This window comes from Dermacentor andersoni, chromosome 7, assembly GCF_023375885.2.
Source record: "Dermacentor andersoni chromosome 7, qqDerAnde1_hic_scaffold, whole genome shotgun sequence".
Taxonomy (NCBI): Eukaryota; Metazoa; Arthropoda; class Arachnida; order Ixodida; family Ixodidae; genus Dermacentor; species Dermacentor andersoni.
In genome coordinates, this window is record NC_092820.1 from 85,514,697 (window position 1) to 85,536,686 (window position 21,990).

The window sequence follows — 21,990 nt, forward strand, 5'->3', positions numbered from 1 at the left end:
TGGGCACTTTCCTAGCGTCACGCACGCACTCGTCCGATCTCGTTGCCTCACATTCAGAGTGTAAAGAAAAAGAAAAACCGGGCCGCCGCACGGCTCATAAACTGTACTCACATCTTTGGCGCCACTGTGGAAGCTTCCAAAGCCCGCTTGACCTTTCGCTTGTTCCGGTGACGCCCGCAATGAGGTCAGGTATTCCCCGCCGACCTTCTTCGAATGCGGCGCATTCTTTGGGGGTAGGGGGGGGGGGGGTGGAATCGGGCACGATAGGCGGCCCTATTGAGCCACGAGTGCCATCGCTGCTGTGGAGTTCTTCGCAGAGAGGATTGAGCGATATTCGTTGCACTAATGAAATGCTATGCAACGCGCACGTATACCTATATAAAAGGCGTACACGCCTAACAACGTCGTACCGCAACGTTCTCAGTATGGACGAAGCCTACAATTTTTCAGAAAAGAGATGGACGAAAAAAAAATGACGTTTACCAGACACATGCGGTTTGCGACCTGACACAAAAGGAATATGGACGGAACGATAAGGAAAGGAAAACCGCTCATTAGGACAGTGCGGACTTCACAGAAACGCGCACAGCATCGAAGAAGGAGGCGCTAAATAAGCCTGCACGAAATTGTCCTATCTATAATCAGAGAGAATGCCAGCGAAATGTTGATTACAGGCCCCAATCTCATAATTTTTTTCAGCACATTGTAGAACAGGTGCATGGAAGCCTTTGTGTGCATTGTTTTGTTAAAACACACTATTAGGTGGAGCTGTCGAAAAAGGCGCAAGGAAACACATGCTATTCCCGTGCACCAAATTATTGTAGCGTTTTCTTTTCGCCAGTAGCCGCTTTCAACTTTGAAAGCAGCTTATTCGATTAATCTCGTTCAGTAGAGGCTGTTCGTTTCCGTGTTTCTTTCGTTCATGCTTCAGTTGTTCACAATTATGTTAACAATCTAGTTCTCAGTACCGCGCTTTCACTTGTATTCTTTCTTCTAGTTCTTCCTGTCTCAATTGCACTATCGACACAGTGACCTTAAACCAGATCTTTCAAGCTTTATTGAAGTAGAACTGCACTATCCGAGCACCGAAGGGAAGTTCCGAGGTGAACAATTCCAAAGCTCATAACTACCTTTGGAATCCTCGGAAGTTTGGCGTTTACTTCTACACATGGTTGAAAATAACGGAAAATTATCTTGTAATGTCATGCTGTTTCCAATGGAAGTGGAAAAAAAAAGATATCGAAATGTTCCTCCCCACCGGAAAAAGTAATGGCTATCCGTGCTCTTTAAGATGGACATGAAAATCAATTTGTTCGGAGCCAATGTACACGAGGTCAGTGTAGAGAATAAATGAGGTAGCCGGCAAAAGCCGCGGCAGCACAACGTGCAGCTGTCGGGAAGCGCACACCAGAAAACCCGCGGGGCTTCTTGTCCCAGGAACCTCGGTCAAGAGCGTCTCACTTTTTCCTCTCGACGGGACCTGCACACTTTTTTTTTTCTACAAGAATTCCAACTTTGCAGCGCCGCCTTTCCAGCCGCTAACGCTGTGAGCGGCAAGAAAATGGAAGCCCCAGTCGTCGGCCTTGCCTTGTCAGCACCTGAATAAAGCGATAGAGTGTCCTCGCTATTTCCGATAGAGTGTCCTGCCTGCGCGTTAATGTTTGTACAAAAACTTACTCTGCGATAAAAGCTTCGTGTTCTGTCTTCGGAAACGTCCTCGCACTTGCTGCTTGCTTTTTGTTCTGTGCGCTACAGTTTTTAATGAAGTGTGGTTCTCTGCCCTTTCTTGTGCTTGCTTTCTCTCTCTCTCTCACTCTTTCTCTCATTGCTTCACGTCGGGTACATCGAAAAAGTTTAGCCGTCATAAACGCTTGGTCTCTCTTGCAGGCGACCGCTCAATCTCTGATACTTAAATATCTGCTGTCCACATTCTGTGGCATAATTGTCGCTGTTCCTACATCTTTTCGCATATTCTAATGTTCAATTCATTTGTTTGCAGTTTCGCGGTGTAGTCGTCGTTGCGCCAGAAACACAGAGATCGAATGTAAGCGTCGTGTCTGAATCATCAGTTGCAGGTATACTTTTATATACAGATGAAATTATGAAATTGTACGGTGCCGCTTGCTGCCTTTCTGCATTGGTAGCCACGAGTAAATAGGCATTCATCATAGGGCAAACCTGCTTGCTTTCACTGACGGCTCGAGTAGTGAGGGTGGGTATGCCATGCCTTTGTCGTCCCCACGTCATGGTCACCCCATAGCTTCAGGCCTTCTGAATAATCATATGCGTAAATTGCTGAAGTGTATATATAGCATTTGAAATATTACACAATTATTGTAAAAACGCGGTAGCGTAGGCAATATTTGCAATGAGCTGAACAGAAACAAGTCTACTTCATGCGCAGAAACATTTAACAACAAGAAAGATAAAATGCTGACATCTATAAAAAAAAAAAAAAAAACATCTGTTACGAGCGAATTTAATGCGTGTGAGGCTTCTTAGGATAGTATCTTATGACCTTTGTCTGTCACTTATTTTGAATTTCCGTGATTTTTTCGCGCAAACAAGTCTTTATTTCCACTTCCTGAACGATATAAACAACTTTCGGCCTTGCTTCTGCAGCGGCCGTCACGTGAACGTGTCGTCTGTTTCCGGACAGTAAACACTTACTTTTCAAAATTATGACTGCGCCTTCACCTAATTTTTTAACAGGATCTTCTGCGCGACTTTAATTTACTATTTTTCTATTCATTCGTTTGTCTATTAGGGTAGAGAACGAAGTAAAATGGGGGAACCTCTCGTGCCGCTATATATAGGCTGGCTAGAAAAAGAAGAAATAAAATATACGGTTATACATCAGTATGGATTTACACTTCCGTGCTACCAATGGTACATTGTTATCAGGCATCTGTTCCCACATGAACCAAATGCACCATAAATGAGCAACATATGTGAGTTAACTACATCTACCTAAAGTGCAATCAAGCCTTGCATAGAAAGAAAGCTACGTTTTTCTAACGGATTGAAGGAGACCATTGAAATTCGATCAAGAAAAATAAACACACACAAAAAAGCGCAAGAGCGACAGGTTAACAACCACCCTAACAACAAATACGACTCTGTCGTGCGTAACCCATGACGAGAAAACAGTTTACTCGCAACTACATTGTAACATTTCGGGTATCCACCAATTGCATATTGCGCCTGAGTGTACTCGTTACCAACGCGGTCAAGAAAATTATACGTGACTAAGGCGTAATCCGAATGATAATTAAGACATTTACCTCACCCTGCGCCCACAGCTTTTTCCTGCTGGTATAAGCGCCGCTTTCCCACACGATTCTCTGACGGGGCATGTACGCTACGGTCGAGCACGTTGCCAGACAAAAAAAAAATGCGTGTTTCGTCACGCCCGGGAACCGCGACAACCTTACGCGCTTTGACGCGCTAACTACCCGTGCAGGTCGAGTGATAAGCGGTGCTATTCCCGATGTGCACGAGTGGAGGCGAATGGCCGCTGCGGACGTGGAGGCAGGCGTGCGCGTAGGGGCAGTCATTACTTTTCGGAACCGGACGTTTCCTCGTTTTTCTCGCTTCCGGAATAGACCGCTTCTGCTTTCCGCGGTAGGAAACGCGTGAACTCTGTGATCCGTGGCTACGACCCGGATGTGAACGACCATCTGCGTCACGGGCGCGCTAGCATTACGAGTTCATAGAAAGTGATGAGAGCCTTGAGCTGGCATTTATAGTGTCGTGAACTGGGACGGACATGACGTAGCAGGGCTCGTCCTGTCATTGAAAAGCGGGTGCAGTACCGTAGTCTCCTGCTAAAATTACGAAAGGGCAATCTGATGCTGTAGACGTTGAACAACAATGAAAATAATGGGTAGTAAATCATTTTTCTTTTCTTGTATGTGGAAGGACATGGTTAAGAAAATAAACTGCAGCTTCTTTCGGTTTCAAATCTGAGGAATGCTAGTTGCACAGCTTACATCATTCTGCGTAATAATTTTCACTGCATAAATAAGGGCATTGACAGTTCTTAGTGTCTGTGCCGATGGGCTTGGAAACCCGCCGTGGTAGCGTAGTGCCTTTGCCATTGCGCTATTACGCCCGAGGGCTCTGGATCAAATCCCGGCCAAGCGCGAAATTCAAGAATGCCCAAGTACCATGCATTGGGTGCACGTTAAAGAACTCCAGGTAGTCGAACTCAGTCGGGAGTCCCCCACTACGGCGTGCCTCACAATCTTGTCATGATTCTGCCACTTACAAATCCCAGAAATTAATTAATTTTATGATTGGATTGACTTTATTAGTGACACTCCACATGGGGGTGACTCTTAGATATGCTTATTTTCTTTTTTTAATGTTTGAGAGCCTATAAGATCATGCAATTGAGAAGGTATATAAGGCTAATTATTGGCAGACGGAGAATTGCCGATGACAACATCGGGATAGAACAAGGTTGCTCCAACCCAGAAGGAGGAGTTTTAGGCAAATGTATGTGTAACTCAACCTTCCCCTGGTTACTGAAGCACCCTACTATTTGCGCGCGTAGCCTAGTGTAACATCTTTATCTACTATTTAATTACGAATATTTATCTACAAAATTGGTCCTGGGCCCTAAAGAATAAGGCCGTTCAAAAACTGCCCTTCCAATTTTGCAGTCAGCCCTCCAGATTAGTCAAGAAATGTTTAGGCCACCCGCAATTCGCCTGTCTGTCACGTGACGTCAAAAAACGGTGATAGTTCCCAATCTAATGTGACGTGTACCCACTGATTATGCATGAATAGACCGAATAAAAGAAAAAAATAATTATTTTTGATTCGGCGGCTTTTCGCCATTAGCCCGCTGCTATTGGTCAAAAGTTTACGGGGTGCGCCCACTTCGCCTGTGTGTCACGCGATGTCACAAAACCACGAAAATTCAGCGCGTGAAAGTGCTGTGTGTGCGGTAAAGATGCATTAGTATGGCGAGGAAAAACTTAATTTCATTCTGAATAATCGGAAACTGCCCAGTTCCGAAAGGAATAGAATATGGATGCCCGTTGATCGCTCAGGTACTGGCCATTCGTACCTGTCCGAATGCGTGGATTTATTGGGGTAGAGTAAACATTTTGCGTGGCAGTATAACGTTACCGAGAACTTTAGGCAAGTATGTGACATCGCTCTGACAACTCTGTTGATGATCCGTTTTAGCGGCATTCTTAACGTTCCATTGCACGCCACCGCGATTTTCAACCAGCCACAGCCAACTAAGTAAGGGGAAGCGGACCAATCATATACACCGGCATCACCCTCCTCATCGGGTTATCTATTTTCACCTTGCTGCCTCGGCGACATCGTAACCCTCTGCACTTAATCAAGTCCCTCGCCTTTTTTCAGAAATCAGATAAGAAAAACTGCTCAGTGTAGGTAAATTTATTTGTTTTGAAAGCAAACATAAGTGAACTTCTATATGCGAGTTAAGCGTTTGATTGGACTGTTCAGACACTACTGCGGGTCACCGCCCGATGCTTGCATCAGCAGATACGTAAATTTGACGTCAGGAGATCGGAATAAAAATAGATTGGAGTATTTTTACGTTATAGGGCCCCTCCTTAATAAAGAATGTGACACATTCGATGCCCCGTTCACGGGACAATGAAGGTTGGGCTTCTTACAGACAGAGTTCTCTCACGGCACGTTGGAATCACAAAGAGGTAGACGCATCCGGGTATTCAATAGAACGTACGACCAATCAGATCGCATACAAGTAGTATTGGGCAGTTTCAAAGCGTTGGCTGTTTCTAATTTATTGAAGTGTAGTGCAACCACTTGCATGTCCTAAACATTTTGCTTTCCATGGAATAAGAGAGCCTAAACTTTCGGTTTCAGACTTTGCTTAGCACCTTTAGTTTACTCTTTCAACTTCAGGAATTACTGACATACTTGAACAACCATCACAAAAGGGACTGGGTGAAGGAAACGGCAAGGTCGAGACTAACTGGCTCGTGTGGCCAACTCTACCGTGAAACAGAAATAAAATCCAGGGCATGCCTTCAAGTTGGCACGCGACAGCGCACCTTCATGAACGATTTCAGGAAATCCGCGCATGTACTGTGCTTTCTGTCATCATTGCATTGACTGATCCGTTTTCTGTGACTTCTTGCTTAGAAAAGTCAGAATAAGGTTAACTTTCCTTTAATTTTGATCAGGGCGGCGGAAATTTGGGGTAGAAAATGTTTGTGTGCCTTTTATCTTTCACACATTCACCTAGACATTCCGTAATCAGCCTGTCAGATCTCAGGCTAGGCTACCCTTGCGTTGCGACCTAATTCCTAGAGCAGCACCCAACTCCACCAGTCTACTACTTTCCGCGTCACAAATGAGTGCCTGAAAACGTCACGCTCCTGCAGCAGTACACGGCATATACGACTTGGAGTTCTTGAGCCGTGATGCAAATAAGAACTACAATAAGAAATGTAGCGTTCCGAAAATTTCGGCTTTATGGAACTGTCCTCTGGGCAGCATAGCAGCGTTGAAAGTTGCATAACAAGACACGGCGGAGTGTCAGAAGAAGAGCGAACCCACGCGCGTGGTGTTGAACATTTGACGGCTTCCACAGCGACGTGTCTGCAGTTGAGTTTTCTCACTTACACTCTCATTCTTGCGCTATACTCAACAGCACTATCAGCATCTGCTAGCATTCGGGGAGAGTGGGTGCAGCACCCAGCGCAACTTCATGGACACAAGAAACCAGCAAGCAAAGATGAGGACTTCGCGCCACGTGTTCGCCATCACCGTTTAGCTCCGCATACCGCGCGGGACCCGTCTGCAAATGGGGCAACGGCCAAAAATATGGTCGGGCCGGCTCCACGGTTCGACGTCTACATCGCGTTCCTTAAGGTGCCAGCTGCGCTCGGACACCTGCGCAGAGTCTGCCTAAATGCGTCCTATCACCTTTCCTGCATGACCCGTCTCAGACCAGGCAGCCTCTCTTTCCCGTCATTATCGGCACGCTGTTCGTGAGAGGGTACTTGCGAGTGTATGCTTGCCACCTCCGCTATCTCCCGAAGCTTCTTCAAACGTGCCGAACCCATCACGCGCGGAAGTTACGTTCGCTGTATTCTCGTGTGCGGATCCCCGATTAAAGAAAGGCCTCGGGCAGAAAGAACTTGTTGACGCATCCACTTGCCTTGTCGGACATGCGTGCAAATGGTAATAACGTTTACACTGTCCTAAATTGTCCCTGTGGCCGCTCGACTTGGCACACTGCTTGAGTGAGTTTACAATGATGAGCACATTTTTTTAGCGTTTTTTTTCCTCTTCTAACAAACTGCCACCCTCAAGTAGAAAAATGAATGGCGGCTTTTAATTCAGAGGACTTCCTTGAGTAATTGAGAATGCGCTTGGGCTGAACGCGTGTGTATGTGTGCGTAGCTTAGTACAAGCTGATAGCTGCGTCCTGACGAAAAGAAAAGAAGGCTGTACAACAAAACGAGGTACTTGTAGGACGTTCATATTATGATTTAGAGCGCCCAATATTTTACCAGAAAGGCTAGCTTTCGTTCTCCTAGCGTTTGATACCACGTCACCAAATTTATATAATTGACCCAATTCAACAGCGAGCTTATATTTGACCAGTGCTGACCCTGTTTAGCGCCCGAGGGACACGTGTATGGTATACGGCAAAATAAAAAAAATAACGTAATTACATTAGTCCAACTTATAAATATTTTTGGTGCACAATATCGAATCAAATTCTGGACTATAAACCCAAATTTCGTACAACCGGCTGCGAGAGATGCAGCAGTAGGTGGTTCTGCATTAAGTTAAACCGCCTCCTCTTCTTTAAGGGCCACTGAACCTGTATAAAGAAGCAATTTTACCATTATGCCCAAACTGTAATGCAACTTAACAGGCAGGAAATCAAGACAGTGACCATGTGAGCAGCAACAGAACGCCATAGGCATTGGGTCACTGAGGAGGTTCGCTTCACGGTTTGTTTGCGGACATAGCAAGAAGTGGCCTCCGGTCAAAGCAAATAATTAGAGGTCCGCTGAACGTGTTAAATCAGTGTCTTCGACGCAAGAGTATACCAGCAGCGCCTTCCGAGGCCTGGCTCACTCCAATATAGTTCCACGCTAAATTATTTTGCAGAGCATGACACCTATTCTCTCACTTTCTACAAATTTTCCTCATTATGATCATCGAACTTCTTCATAAAGCCAAGATACCCTGGCAGCGATCACCAAGGCGGAGCCCGCGATACGTTGCGTCAAACGTACCGCATTGTACTGTGCGACACAAAAAGCTAAGTGCCTTTTAATTTCCGTGATACCGCTCTGCTTCGCACAGAATATCCGTGATTTCCATCTCGCTAAAGCAGTATGGGCCATATTTTGCATTTGTTAAAACAATTATGCGGTTTCACGTGCCAGAACCACTTTGTGATTATGAGGCACGCCGTAGCGGAGGACTCCGGAAATTCAGACCACCTGGGGTTCTTGAACGTGCACCCAAATCTAAGCACCACGGGTGTTACCTCATTTTGCCCCCATCGAAATGCGGCCACCGTGGCCGGGATTCGATCCCGCGACCTCGTGCTCAGCAGCTCAACACCCTAGCCACTGAGCAACTACGGCCGGTATTTTGAATTTGTGTACAATGTACTTACTGCATGTTATCTTATTTCTCGCAGGATGTAGATACCTTGCAAGCACATGCGTCGGCACTATGTCGAGTTATCGAGACCATTGTGTTTTTGAAGTCGGTTGCGCGCACATTGGGATTTATCATCATCATCATCATCATCATCATCAGCAGCAGCAGCAGCAGCAGCAGCAGCAGCAGCAGCAGCAGCAGCAGCAGCAGCAGCATCATCATCAGCCTGGTTATGCCCACTGCAGGGCAAAGGCCTCTCCCATACTTCTCCAACTACCCCGGTCATGTACTAATTGTGGCCATGTTGTCCCTATCCGTATATAGGTAACCGTATATATATATATATATATATATATATATATATATACATATATATACATATACGGTTACCTATTTAAGAGACAGAGCTAACGTAAGAATGAAGACCAGTCACTACACATCTGTGTTGCTGCGAGACAGACGGCTACTACATCGCCAATCCAAAACTGGTTTGTCCCGAACGACCGTTTGTCTGCTTCACACTCTCGCGGAGAGCGCATTTTTTCGAGAGGATATGTCGCTCAAACACTGAAAAAAAAAAAAGAAGACAGGCCATCGCTCTTGTTTGTTGTCAGTGAGCAGGAGTTTCACTCGAGTGAATGTAGAATGCGTGTCATTTTTCACCGTAAAAACACAAGCGAGAGGGTCTCCGAATTTAGGTTCTTTCAGCACGTTACTTTTGACCTCATATCCTACGAACCATGTCGGCACGCCCGGTCGAAGATTAGGGTGAAGGGAGGTTCGTGGGAGATGGCTTCATCCCACACCCTCTACTATATAAACTGATGGAGAATTAGTTTGATAATGAGAATTTTACGACTTACTACGGAACTCCAGTATCTCGAGGCAACAATTTCTGCGATTAGAATGGTCTTTTTCCCCTCCGTATATAGTAATCGTGGACTACCGCTAAACAAAACTTTATTTTCGTATGAAAGCTTGTCTTCAAATCTCTGAAAAAAAAAAAAAAAGAAAGACGGTAGACTGACGTCTGACGCACACGTAGCGGAATGAGGCTCGTTTCAATATAAAGCAATGTATCTTTGGACAAGTTGATTTTCGTACACGCTCAAAGTGTTGCGTCTAAATGGTGCCCTCCAAGAAAGGAAATCCTGGTGGGAGTAAAGTAATCTACCTGCAAAAACACAGCAAAATGAAGAAGTTGACAGGCTTGCTATACCCACATTTGCTGTTGGCCGCCATGCAACGAGCGGCTCTGGCGCCTGACGATCAAGGAGACTTCATATGCACTGCACGTCTCATTCGCTCCACAGTGACGACGCTTTTGAAAGCGCATAATAGACCGGTTTTGCCAAGTGCAGGGCGCAAGCGCGACGGTGCGGTCGTCCCAGCATTGACCCTAGTCCTGGCTGGTTTTTCGCGGTATTTGAGCTCAAGGCGACGTTGAGGGTAATGGCTAATTACTGCGTCATTGCGCATTTTCCCCGTGAATCTCGCGGTAAGGGAGGGGGGGGGGGGGGGAGGGAGGGCAGATGCCTCTGCTGAATTCCTGACCAGTTGTAACTTTTTATCCTCACATCGCTGCATTTTGATATCGAAGGTTTAGCATGTTTCTCTTGGTGCAACCGCAATGCACTTTCTGCCGCGGCTGGTATTCAACTCTCGACGAACTGCTGTTATTAGGAGCATTCCTTGCGGCAGTGTAGTGAAACTGGTCTTGAAAGCGGTCTATTAGTATAGCACGTTATTCATAGTCCTGTCACTCGGAGACATCGCACGTTTAATATCTATCTTGTTATAATTGTGGCCTTTCTCTTTAATACATAACATTTAGGTGTCGTTGGCGCCTTGAGGTGGTGGCAGCTGCTCTTTTTCATATATCACAGATATGTCCGAAAAATGAAGTAGCAGGCATGCGCGGAACAATTAACACAGAGGTAAAACGAATGAAAAAGTCAGAGAGTGACTCGACGTAAATGCAGTAATAACAGCTTATCACTAAAACCACATGTTGGAACATAATGTCATTTCGCCGAAACGCATAAAAGAGAAGTAAAAAAATCTGGTCACATATTATTCTCGCTTGTAATTTATTGGGGTTAGTTTTTGATGTATCGAGTAAAGTTTTGAACAAGAGGAAGCATGAGGGTGAGATAAAAAAAAACAGAAAAAGTGTCAGAAAAAAAAAGGAAGCATTCCTTATTGATTGCTTTGGCTGTTAACTCATTTACTGCGGCAGTAGCTTTCTACCACAGTAAACACGACCATCTTATTTAAATTTCCTACTACTTCCTCAAGTAATTGGATTCATTCACTGCTAGGAACTGGACCGAAAGACACGGGTTATAACGCGCTTTATAGGAGGAAGGGGTGAGGTTATATAAAAGGACATATTAATAAAAAAAGGAAATATATCATATAATATTTATAACACTAACATAACTATGAGATATTACAGAAAGAATAGTTTTGATAGTATGAATTCTTCACTTGTTCTTTGTAATGTACGCGTCTTCGTTTCTGTGGAAATAGTATTACATGATGTGTAATTCTAATTATACACATGGACATATTTTACCCCTCTCAAGAGAGAGAGAGAGACAAAGGAGAGGAAAGACAGGGAGGTTAGCCAGTGTAAGTCCCGGCTGGCTACCCTGTGCTGGGGAAAGGGGTAAAGGGAATAAAAGGAGAAAGAAGAAGAGGAAAAAAAAATGGAAAAACAAAGAAAATTGACACAGTAACGCGAAACTACGCGCTACAACGTTCAGAGGCGGTCACACAATTGGCATGTCCTTAAAAACTTCAACAAAGCCCTTAAGGCCTTGAGTGCCGAAGCCCGTCTGGACCAGTGTCCTAGAGCTTTTTCCTCTGTAAAGGGGCGATTGTCCAGTTTTGCGAGAGCGGTCACGAGCACTTTTCTTCGCACTGCGTAACGGGGACAGTCACAAAGGAGGTGTTCAATCGTCTCCTCGCAGCCGCAGGTGTCACAAGTAGGGCTGTCGGCCATTCCAATGCGGAATGAATAGGAGTTTGTGAATGCCACGCCGAGCCACAGGCGGCACAGAAGTGTTGCTTCCGCTCGTGGCAACCCTGGTGGTAGGCGGAGTTGCAGACGTGGATCCAATTTGTGGAGACGTGCATTAGTGAATGCACTGGTGTTCCACAGATTCTGTGTAAGCTCGCGGGCGAGGGAGCGAAGACTTGTGGCTGCATCTGTTCTTGACAGCGGTATGGGTGTAATCTGGGCACCATCATGAGCCGACCGGGCAGCGTCATCCGCACTGTCATTTCCTGAAATTCCACAGTGACCCGGTATCCACTGGTAGATGATGTTGTGTCCCTTGTTGATTGCGTGATGGTGGAGTAGTCGGATGTCTGCGACTAGTTGCTCATTTGGTCCATGGTTGAAAGGGGACATCAGACACTGAAGAGCTGCCTTTGAGTCACATAAGATGGACCATGAATGTGATGATTTGTGAACAATAAACTCCAGAGCAGCACGGATAGCTGCGAGTTCTGCAGCCGTCGATGATGTGATGTGAGATGTCTTGAACTTGAGGGTAACGCACTCTGCGGGAATCACCACGGCTCCAGCTGAACTATTAGAGGATACAGAACCGTCTGTGTAAACGTGGATGCGTCCTCTGTGCTGTTCATGTAGCATTGAAAGCACGGTTTGTTTGAGGGCGAAAGTTGACATCTCCGTTTTCCTTTTAATACCGGGAATAACAAGAAGAGCCTGGAGTGGATGGAGGCACCACAGCGGTTGAGATGGTCGTGCTGCAGGCGTGAAGTTCAACGGTAAAGTTCCATGGTTGGCGGCAATAATCTTGCTAAACGCTGAACGAGGTCGAGCGGCAGGAAGGGAGGCGAGATGATGCGATGGAAGTCGGGCGAAGTGCCTGATATGCATCCTTAAGGTGTCGACTTGAAGATACGTGTTGATGGGGTGGTCATGCGCGATGGCTATTGTTGCTGCCGTGGACGCACATCTGGGAAGACCAAGGCAAATTCGCAGAGCTTGAGCTTGTACAGATTGGAGGGCACGGAGGTTGGTCTTGCCGGTCCCACATAGTACAGGTAAGCTATAGCGCAGGAGACCAAGGAACAGTGCGTTATAGAGTTGGAGCATCGCACTCACAGACGCACCCCATGACTTTCCCGCAAGAAATCTGAGCAAGTGGGTTATCATGACTAATTTCCTTTTTAGGTAGGAGACATGAGTACTCCAGGAAAGGTCTCGATCGATTATCACTCCTAGAAAGCGGTGCGTCTTCTCGTAGGCAATTGGCTGTCCATTAATTCTGATAACGTACGGTTTCATTGCTTTACGCGTGAAAGCGACTATAGAGCACTTCTCGCAGGACAGCTCCAGACCTCGTGCTCGAAGATAACCTGATGTTACTGTGGCCGCTTTTTGAAGTCTGGCGCGCACCTGAGGACGCGTCGCTCCTGATGACCAAATGCATATATCGTCTGCATAGATCGACACATGGACGGATTCCGGAAGGGTGTGAACCAGGTCGATGAGCACCAGGTTAAATAGAGTGGGGCTCAAGACTCCGCCTTGTGGTACGCCTCGGTAGGTGTTGCGTTGTGATGACGCACCGTCCTCTGTTTGCACAAAGAATGACCTGTCCTTCAAGAAGCTGGATATCCACCGAAATACAAGGCCGCCGAGGCCGACATCACCCAAGGCGTCCAGGATGGCTTGATGGGTTACGTTGTCATATGCGCCTTTAACATCCAGGAACATCGCCGCTGACAGTCTCCTGAGGCTTTTTTCGTGCTGAACAGACGAGACAAGATCTATGACGTTGTCTATAGAAGAGCGTCCGCGTCGAAAGCCTGCCATAGCGTCAGGATATAACTTGTAATGTTCTAGATACCACTCTAGACGCGTCAGCACCATCCTCTCCATCACCTTTCCTAGACAACTGGCCAGAGCAATGGGACGATAAGACGCCACGTCTAGGGGTGATTTACCTGGCTTGAGCAAAGGCACAAGGCGGCTAGACTTCCATGCAGCTGGAACTTCTCCTTCACACCATGAATTATTGTACACGTCTAGAAGTGCATGCCGGGCTGTGTGACCGAGGTTTCCAAGAGCTGCGTATGTCACCCCGTCAGGCCCAGGCGACGAGGAACGTCTGCACGCTGCCAACGCCGCCTGCAACTCCTCGATGGAAAACAAATTGTCCATACGAGAATCTCGCGAGATTGGAACATCACGGGGATCACGTGCAGCGAACGATGGCGGTAGACCAGCAACCTTGAAACAAAAGTCCTCCGCTACGTCGATCTCTCTGCGACCTTGATAGAGAGCCAGGCATTTGAAGGGGTGGCGTTGTTGCGGTGATGTTCGAAGACCACGCACTGTTCTCCAAATATGTGAGAGGGGTTTATGCGGATCAAGGGTATCACAGAAGGTTTTCCATCTTAGAGACTGCAGGGAGTTGATCCGACGCTGGATCTTCTTCTGTATGCGTCTCGCCTCCCTTAGGTCGTAGATGGACTTGGTGCGCCTGTACCTTCTTTCCGCGCGACGGCGGATTGCTCGAAGCCGCTCCAATTCTGCTTCGAATTCAGAAAATTTAGGAACAGGCCTAAAAGATCTTGTGGCTTCTTGAGCAGCGGCGTTAATTAGCTTCTCGATGTTGCCAGGCAGACAATCCTGGATCTCTTGGCTATTCTTCTCCATGAGCAACGTGTATTTAGGCCAGTCGATGTGATGAAGAACCGTAGTAGAGTGTGACTTGCGTATGCCGTCGATTTTAACATATGTTGGAACGTGGTCACTACCATGCGTTTCGTTGTCCGTGAACCATTTCACACTGGCACTGAGGCATCTTGAAACAAAAGTCAAGTCCAGGCAGCTGCTGTATGTCAATCCCCGCAGAAAGGTGGGACTGCCATCATTTAGGCAGCAGAGCTCATGATCCGACGCGAAGGATAGTACACGTCTTCCTCGACAGTCCATCTTTAAGCTTCCCCATAGCGGATGATGCGCATTGAAGTCGCCGGTAATAACCCATGGTCCAGGTGTCGCTGTTAAAATTGTACTTAGCCTTGCGCTGTCAAATCGACTCGAAGGTGAAATGTAGGCACCTATGAGCGTGAGTGCGACGTTCTTGCATTTTACAGTCAAACACACATACTGATTGTCGTCATCAGGTGCCACTGGGTGTAAAACATATGTGAAATCGCATCTGATATAAACGATGACTTTGCTGCGGTCGGTACAGGTGGCAGACATCAAAGCTTCATATCCTGATAGGCGGATGGCGCTCTCAACGTTTGGTTCACAAAGGACGATTATTGGAAATTTGTTCTTAAAAACAAACGGACGAAAGTCCGAAATGCGCGATTTAATGCCTCTGACATTCCAATGGAAGATAGACGCTTCCTTGACTTCTCTAAGGAACGAATGTAGGGGAGCAGCCATGGTGCTTCTCAAGACCGGACAGTACCGGATACAGGGCATCCAGTATTTGAAGTGCGCCTCGAGCCGCCGGAGTGTGTATGGCGGCCAGTAGTGCTCGTAGCGTGTTCATAAGGGCCCTTATCATGGTGACAACTTGTTTGTCGTTGTCTTGGTTGCTGCCAGAAGGTGAAGCGTGATTCGGCGAGCGTGCTACATCTTGTCGCTACGCTGGTGGATGTAGCTGTGGCAATGGCGGCCACTCCTCGCTTGAGGCAATGATATTGGAGACTTTCTGCTGAGGAATCTCATTGCTGCTATTGCTAGTTGTATGCGTAAGTTTCTGGACTGTCAGTGGACGCGGTGCATCCTTAGCAATAGCAGTGGGTTTCCTAGATCTTTGACGACGTGAGCGTCGACGTCGCACCTTAGCGGCAGCCTCCCTGTGCGACGAACCATCCCTGACCATTTGCCTCAAGACTTTCGCCTCATTTTTCACATGTGGGCAATTCTTCGAAGTTGCATCGTGAGAGCCCTGACAATTGGCGCACTTTTGGTTTTCTGCACGACAGGCGTCGGAGCTGTGCGACCCAGAGCACCGTGAGCACACGGCAGCGTTTGTGCAAACCGCACTAACGTGCCCTATCCTTTGACATTTCCTGCACTGAAGCGGCTTTGGCACAAAAGGCCGTACAACGTGTCGGAAGTGACCGACCTTGACGTGGGACGGTAGGCTGTCTCCTTTGAAAGTTAACTTGACACACTGCGAGTTTCCCAGGCGACGGGCTTGCAATATGGCAATTCCCTCTGTCGCCGGCTTGATGAGTATATGCAGGTCAGCATCGCTTATGGAATTATCTACGTCATACACAACGCCGGCCGTAGAGTCGTGATGGTCTTGTTTATAGCAGCGTACGTTGATGCTATCCAGCACCTTAACGTTGCTCAGAATGTCTAGCGCGCTGCGGTTTGTGACATCTATAGCGAGGATGTTCTTACGGGCGTTGATCCTTATATCTTTGATCTGACCCGGAACAAGTGCCTCGAGCGATACAGATGTGGCTTGGCGGTTGATCCGGTTTAGATTGTCGCTAGCAGCCACAGGCACATATAAAATGGTGAGGTCTGATGGCTTTCGCGTCGGGATCACAGTTGCCTTACTTGAGGAAGGAGACGTCCTGACGAGTCTTCTCTTTGCTTTGTGCTTCGCTACGGGCACGAAGTCGCTGTCATCCGAGGTTTCATCACTGGTTCCTGAGTAGATCACAGTGTCCTCGCTGTAGGTGTCACTCGGGCGACTAGACCGCTTTCTCGGTGCGGTCGCTGTTGACGTACAAGGACCAGGAACCTCTCCAGGCGACTCCACGTCCATCGCCGTAGTTAAGGGAGTGGCGTCTCCCACAAAGTAGCTTCAAATTCTCAGAGACAAAAAGGCAGCGTTCCACACAGGACACTTCCTTACCCCTCTCAAGACTCCATCTGTGTATGGGAGCTATATTGATTTAAGATTCATAGACCTTTTCTTTGCCGCAGTATGTCGAAAAACGTAAACCTTTTCTTAAGGCTGTTCCAAATTTGACTACTTAAATATGTTTGATCCAGATAACCTTCGTACGTTAGGTTTATTTCCATTTGTTTTGTCTAAAACAGGCACGTTTTTTTTAATTTTCACTGTTCAGTAGGACAACGTCTAATTCTACCTGCCCAACGTGAATGCAGCATGTCATTTGAGAAGACCTTGAAACTGGGTTTCTGACACAATTCTAAATCCAGATGATTTTTTTGTAAATCAGTGTTGCTCTAATAAAGGCTGTATTCTTTTTTAAGCCTGATGACTTGTGTTGAAAGTGCTGCATGGATATTAATCCACTTTGAGGCATAAATTCTTCCTGCAACTTATATCACGAGCGAAATGACGCAGTGCCACATACGAGGTTTGAGCAACTTCATTTTCTCTGTACATTTGCAATATTGCTATGTAGGACACTTAGGGGCTGTAAATATTGTCAGCTGTACTGTGTAAACAATCTGGTGTTGCCGCTGCGTCGGCGCTGTTGGCAATAACGTCGACGACGATTCAATTTTTCACTCTCCATAACGTAACGTGTTATTTTTTCTTGAGTTTCCCGTTATTATTGTGCAACTACCCATTAAATTCTGTTTTATTATAGTCAAATATTGTCCGCTCGCTCTGTAATTCTATTGGATATATTTTACTTTGTGAAAATTTCTTGTTCACTGACCTCTCGCGTTCAAAAGCATTCAATTTGTCTCTTGCACAGTTTTTAACACCACATGACTGCATGTTAGCGCATTTCTTACACTGCATTTTTTGTATATGTATTCACATATGCATTCTAATTATTGTATAATCTTTGAGTGTACTCTCCCCCTTTACACAATGCCTCTAGGGCATGTAAGGTATCTTCAAATAAATAAATAGCGTATCCTCTATTGTGGTTATATGCCATGTTTGAGGGTTATCAGCATCATCGTTGCCATGTGCACCTCCTATGTTCCGCCGGCCTGATAACGGAAAATTGAACGCAAGCACAAAGCCTTAACCTCAAGAGCACTTTTGATGTGATGCACAGAATGTATATTCTCTTCCACTACAGCACGCCTCGTTCTGGCCTCGGAAATACTTGCACAGCCGCCGCTACTCTCAGAGTCTGTGTGGAGAACAACGCCTTGCAATAATTCCCCACCACTGTTGTTGCGATTATCTTTCCTTTTTTTTCGAAAATCTGCTGCTTGCGTTCGTATTGTGTAGGCAGCACCAGAAACACCACAGGACTGGATGTCTTTATTGGAGGGCTTGCACGTGCTTGCCCAATTTTTGAATATCTTTTCACTCACCTTAAATTTGTGTAGTGCTTCGCTTTTCTGAAAGTTGTGCTCCGATGAGACAAAAAAAAAAGCCAAAATTTGTGCGGTAGATGAGTGTTTAGCGCGTTCGGCTCCCAAATGCACATGGCTTCACTGGCATGGCGTTTCAATCCCAGTGGAGGGGGGCAGTGGAGAGCATTACGCTGTGGTAATGGCGATGCTGGAGATGACGATCTGGCTTGACAACAACAGAAATTTATGATTCTGGCTAGTCTAAGACGACGGAAGTCGCGGTCAGCGTAACGGAATGAACGGACGGATCTGATGGACAGACAAGCAAACTGAACCCAACTTTGAGCACTTGACTACTGTAGCCGTAAAAACTTCGAGAGAGGTGGTCAGTGTGGCTCGGCGTTGTTAACGGCGCTCTGCTATAAAAGCGCGTTATACGGAAATACAAAAAAAAAAAAAAAGCTACGCGCTCCTGCATTGCTTTGCTTCTGGAATGCGCGAAACTTATAAACAAAGAGTCCCACCGACACCGAGAGGATATCCGCCTTGATTGCAGCGGCCAGTGGGGGCTGACTGCCCGTCTGTCACGGATGTCCATCAGCGGCTGGCATGTGTACTGGATCTCCGACAATCGGCTATGAGACGCGCATTATAGCGGTACTTAGGCTATTTCAACAAGGTAACTTTATCCTTTGGGGAACGAACAACAACTCAACACTGTGGCAGTGTCTGTGTCCCACTTGGCAACACACGTTTTTTATTCTGTCTTTTTCATTCTACTCTCACTTTGCGTACCCTGAGGAAAATTGTTGAGACAGAAACCTTTGCGTTGATTGCAAGCACACGTAGTATCAGAACAAATACAATGATCAAATTGTTGCTGTAAGGCACCTCCCAGAATAGTGCATTTGCTGGAACAAGCACAAATTTTATGCTTGGCCGTGCACATAGCTTTGTGACGTACGACGAACTGGCGTCAAAGATGAAAAAGCAGGCGCGTGATTGCCCGTTTTCACAGGCACTGCGGAAATGACGTAATCGTATTTCGGTGATTACGCCGAGGTGCTGACTTGCTCCCTAAGAATAGTACATGTTTGGTTAAAGAGTGGTGTTTTTGTGGAAGCATTCTGGCGGCAATTCGGGTCTGTACAATTGTGTGGCATTAGGGAAAAAATTAAAATGCGTGAAACAACTTAGTAAGCGTGAAATGAATTGGAACTTTAGCGGGAGTTAAGAATCAACCTGCCCTTATCCTCATCGACCAACCACTTCCCCGACCATGAAAAAAAATCTTTAGAGAAATAAAAATTATCGTGAACACTCAAATTTCGCAACCGTCATTGTACATTACCTAGGTAAGTATACTACAAAAGCAGTACTAACGTGCGGTAGTCGTAATTCCTTTCGTACAAGGTTGCTCACGAAAGAGTCAGTGACCCTGCCGCACCTCCACCAACGTGTTCAGGTAACGTCGTTGTGATTGTTCGAGAGCTAATAAGAGCAAAAATTCAGTTTGATCCCGCTTCTAAATCATTCCGTATGAATGAAGTAACAATTCATTAAAAAACGAAAAAAAAATATTGTCACACAAGGAGGACGCACCACTATAACTATGATGCGTGACACACGGAAAGTGGTCCCATGGTCAATCATATTTGTTAATTTGTGGTCCTCTATATCAAGGATATATATTTTAAAAGACCTACCTCTATACGAACCTCTAAAAAATCATATACGTCGGAAAGAAATAGGCAGAGACTCGCTACTTACCTTCCAGCATGAGGAGGAGCCACAATCCCATTCGTGCACGTAGTAACGTATAAACCATGCCTTCGTATTTTCCACTCAAGATGCGAGTACAAAGAGAAAACAGGAAAAAATAACGGTCACTAAAACTCCGCCGTCGGTGTCGAGAATTCGCAGGACCACGCCGCCGGTGATGCACTTCTGGACGACTTCGCTCGATGTCGTCATGACCGCGGACGCAGACCGTCCGCGGGGCGAGCAGAGCTCCTTTTCCGTCGCACCAGCTGCATCTCTCACCCGCGTTTTATTCTCAACCACCCACAATTGCGCTCCGCGGCGACCGAGACGCCTTAATGGCGCGATATCAACGCGATATTCTTAGTGACGAAAAGCCTCGCAGTAGTCCGAGCGACCGTCGGTACGACGGCGATGTGCACTTCTCCGCGGGACACCGGTCGTGCACCGCGTACAGTTGCCGGCTTCTGCTCCTTTTTTTCTCTCTCTCTCTCTCTCTCCCTCTCGCGCTCGCCACAGCGCTGCCGGTACTGAGAGGGGCGACGGTGTTGACCCGTCATTGGCCGCCGTCGCCGTAGCCGGCGGTGAAAGTCGCCCGAGGGGAGGGAAAGCGGAGCGGCGCTCGTTTCCCTCTCGCCTCCATTTTGGGTTTCCATCCGGACCACGCACGTGGGAGCGAGCAGTGCGAACACTGCTCGCGGAGGGAGTCTCGGAAGAAGCAGACTCGCGCTCCGCTCTCAACCTTTTCTCCTCTTGGGTCTGTGCAGTAAATGAACGTGCCCCAAGCGCGTTTCTGATGGTCCAAAATAAAGTCCTGCACTACAATGGCGCATGTGAATGGTAATACCTGTCGTGCAATGTTATCTTTGTTACTCGTCGTTCGCTGTGTGTTCGTCGAATCTTGTGCTTCTTGAACTCACCATTTCTTTTAGGAAAAGACAAAAACAAATACTTGCGTAACCTCTTCACTGGCCCACATAAAGAACAACGTTAGCTGATAGTGGTTCTCATGGCTCAAATCGATCTGCAATTATAATATTTTGGTCCTATCTGAACCATAGCGGAGACCCCTTGCCCCCTGTGCACAAAGAAGTTCATATAAAGTGTTACAATGTTTGAGAATTCACCAGCTGCCGACCCCACGCGCTCTTTTATCTATCACTTTAACACTGATCTTGGATTACTGTGAGAAAGTTTCACCTTAGAAGCTGTCTTTTTGTTCCCGTGGAAAATCTTAGCAAGGTCGTTCGTCAATTAACCACCGGTGACGTCGCGGGCAGGACGTGATTGAATCCGCGCTGCTGTGCTTCCTAGGTTCCTTCTATGTTGAGCACCTAATTGCGTACTTCTTGATCTAGAGATTGCGCCTTACTATCTGCAAACCGGCTACTTAATTCCCCTTCCCGTGAGAATTTCTCGAAAGTTGCTGCTGCAAAAGTGGAGGAGCAGTCAGAGGAGCACTAACAGGCGTTGCAAAGTCAAAATGCATTCTCACAAGAGCACTATCAAGCGACCCTGGACCCATTTAGAGTAGTAAATTATTGAATAAATAATTCATTTTCCAACATTTTGACTGAAAGTAGGATTGTTAGTGAGGAAAAATAAAAGTGCAGCTACCTTTTCTCCAAACTACACATCGAAAACTATGTCGCGATAGCTTGACCTAGGCGTGACGTCATATAACTTAAGGTATCCTGTCGTATGTGTCCGATTTCACGCCCAGAGAATGTTTTCGCGAATTGCCAGTTTCTGTCCTGCGTTCCCTTAAAAAATTTAGTCGTTCTTTATCGACGAACAAATACCTTCACTCAAGTTGGTGATGTCAAGATGCGTCAAGTGCTGGTAGTCTGGCGCTGGAACATTTACGCGGCGTGGCAAGGTTTATTCTCGCCTCTTCCCTGGCGTAGTAAGCCTTCTCTCATGGTAACAGCATCTGCTTTGGCTTCTTTTCCGGCGAGGGATTTACTATTCTAGCTTAACATTGTCATCCTTGTTTAGAGTCGTACTAACAATGAAGGTTCAAGGAAAGGATAAAGTCCATCGTATGTTTAGGGGTAGTACGCGCCAAAAGCAGGATACGATCACGAGGCTGGCAGTAGTAGGGTACTCAGGGTTAATTTGGACCACCTGGTGTACTTTAACCTGCACCTAAACTTCAGTACACGAGCATTTCTGAATGTCGTCTCCATCGAAATGCGTCACCGAAGCCGGGATGAAGCCGGCTACCTCGAACTGAGTAGAGCGAAGTCATAGGTATATATCTGGCGAGGCGGTTGCAAGCAAATAATCGGACAGCGATATTACGCGGAGTGTTAATGCAG

General features: G+C 46.6%; 1 protein-coding gene across 1 annotated transcript in view; it reads right to left on the reverse strand.

The window, feature by feature from the left end:
• LOC129385724 (uncharacterized) overlaps nt 1–20,111 on the reverse strand; it is a 63,607-nt gene extending 43,496 nt beyond the window's left edge. The window contains exon 1 of the mRNA XM_055072731.2: nt 19,679–20,111. Within this exon, the coding sequence (XP_054928706.1) occupies nt 19,679–19,736 (58 nt within the window). The 5' untranslated portion in view covers nt 19,737–20,111. The remainder of the gene's footprint in view (nt 1–19,678) is intronic.
• Nucleotides 20,112–21,990: the final 1,879 nt, after the last annotated feature.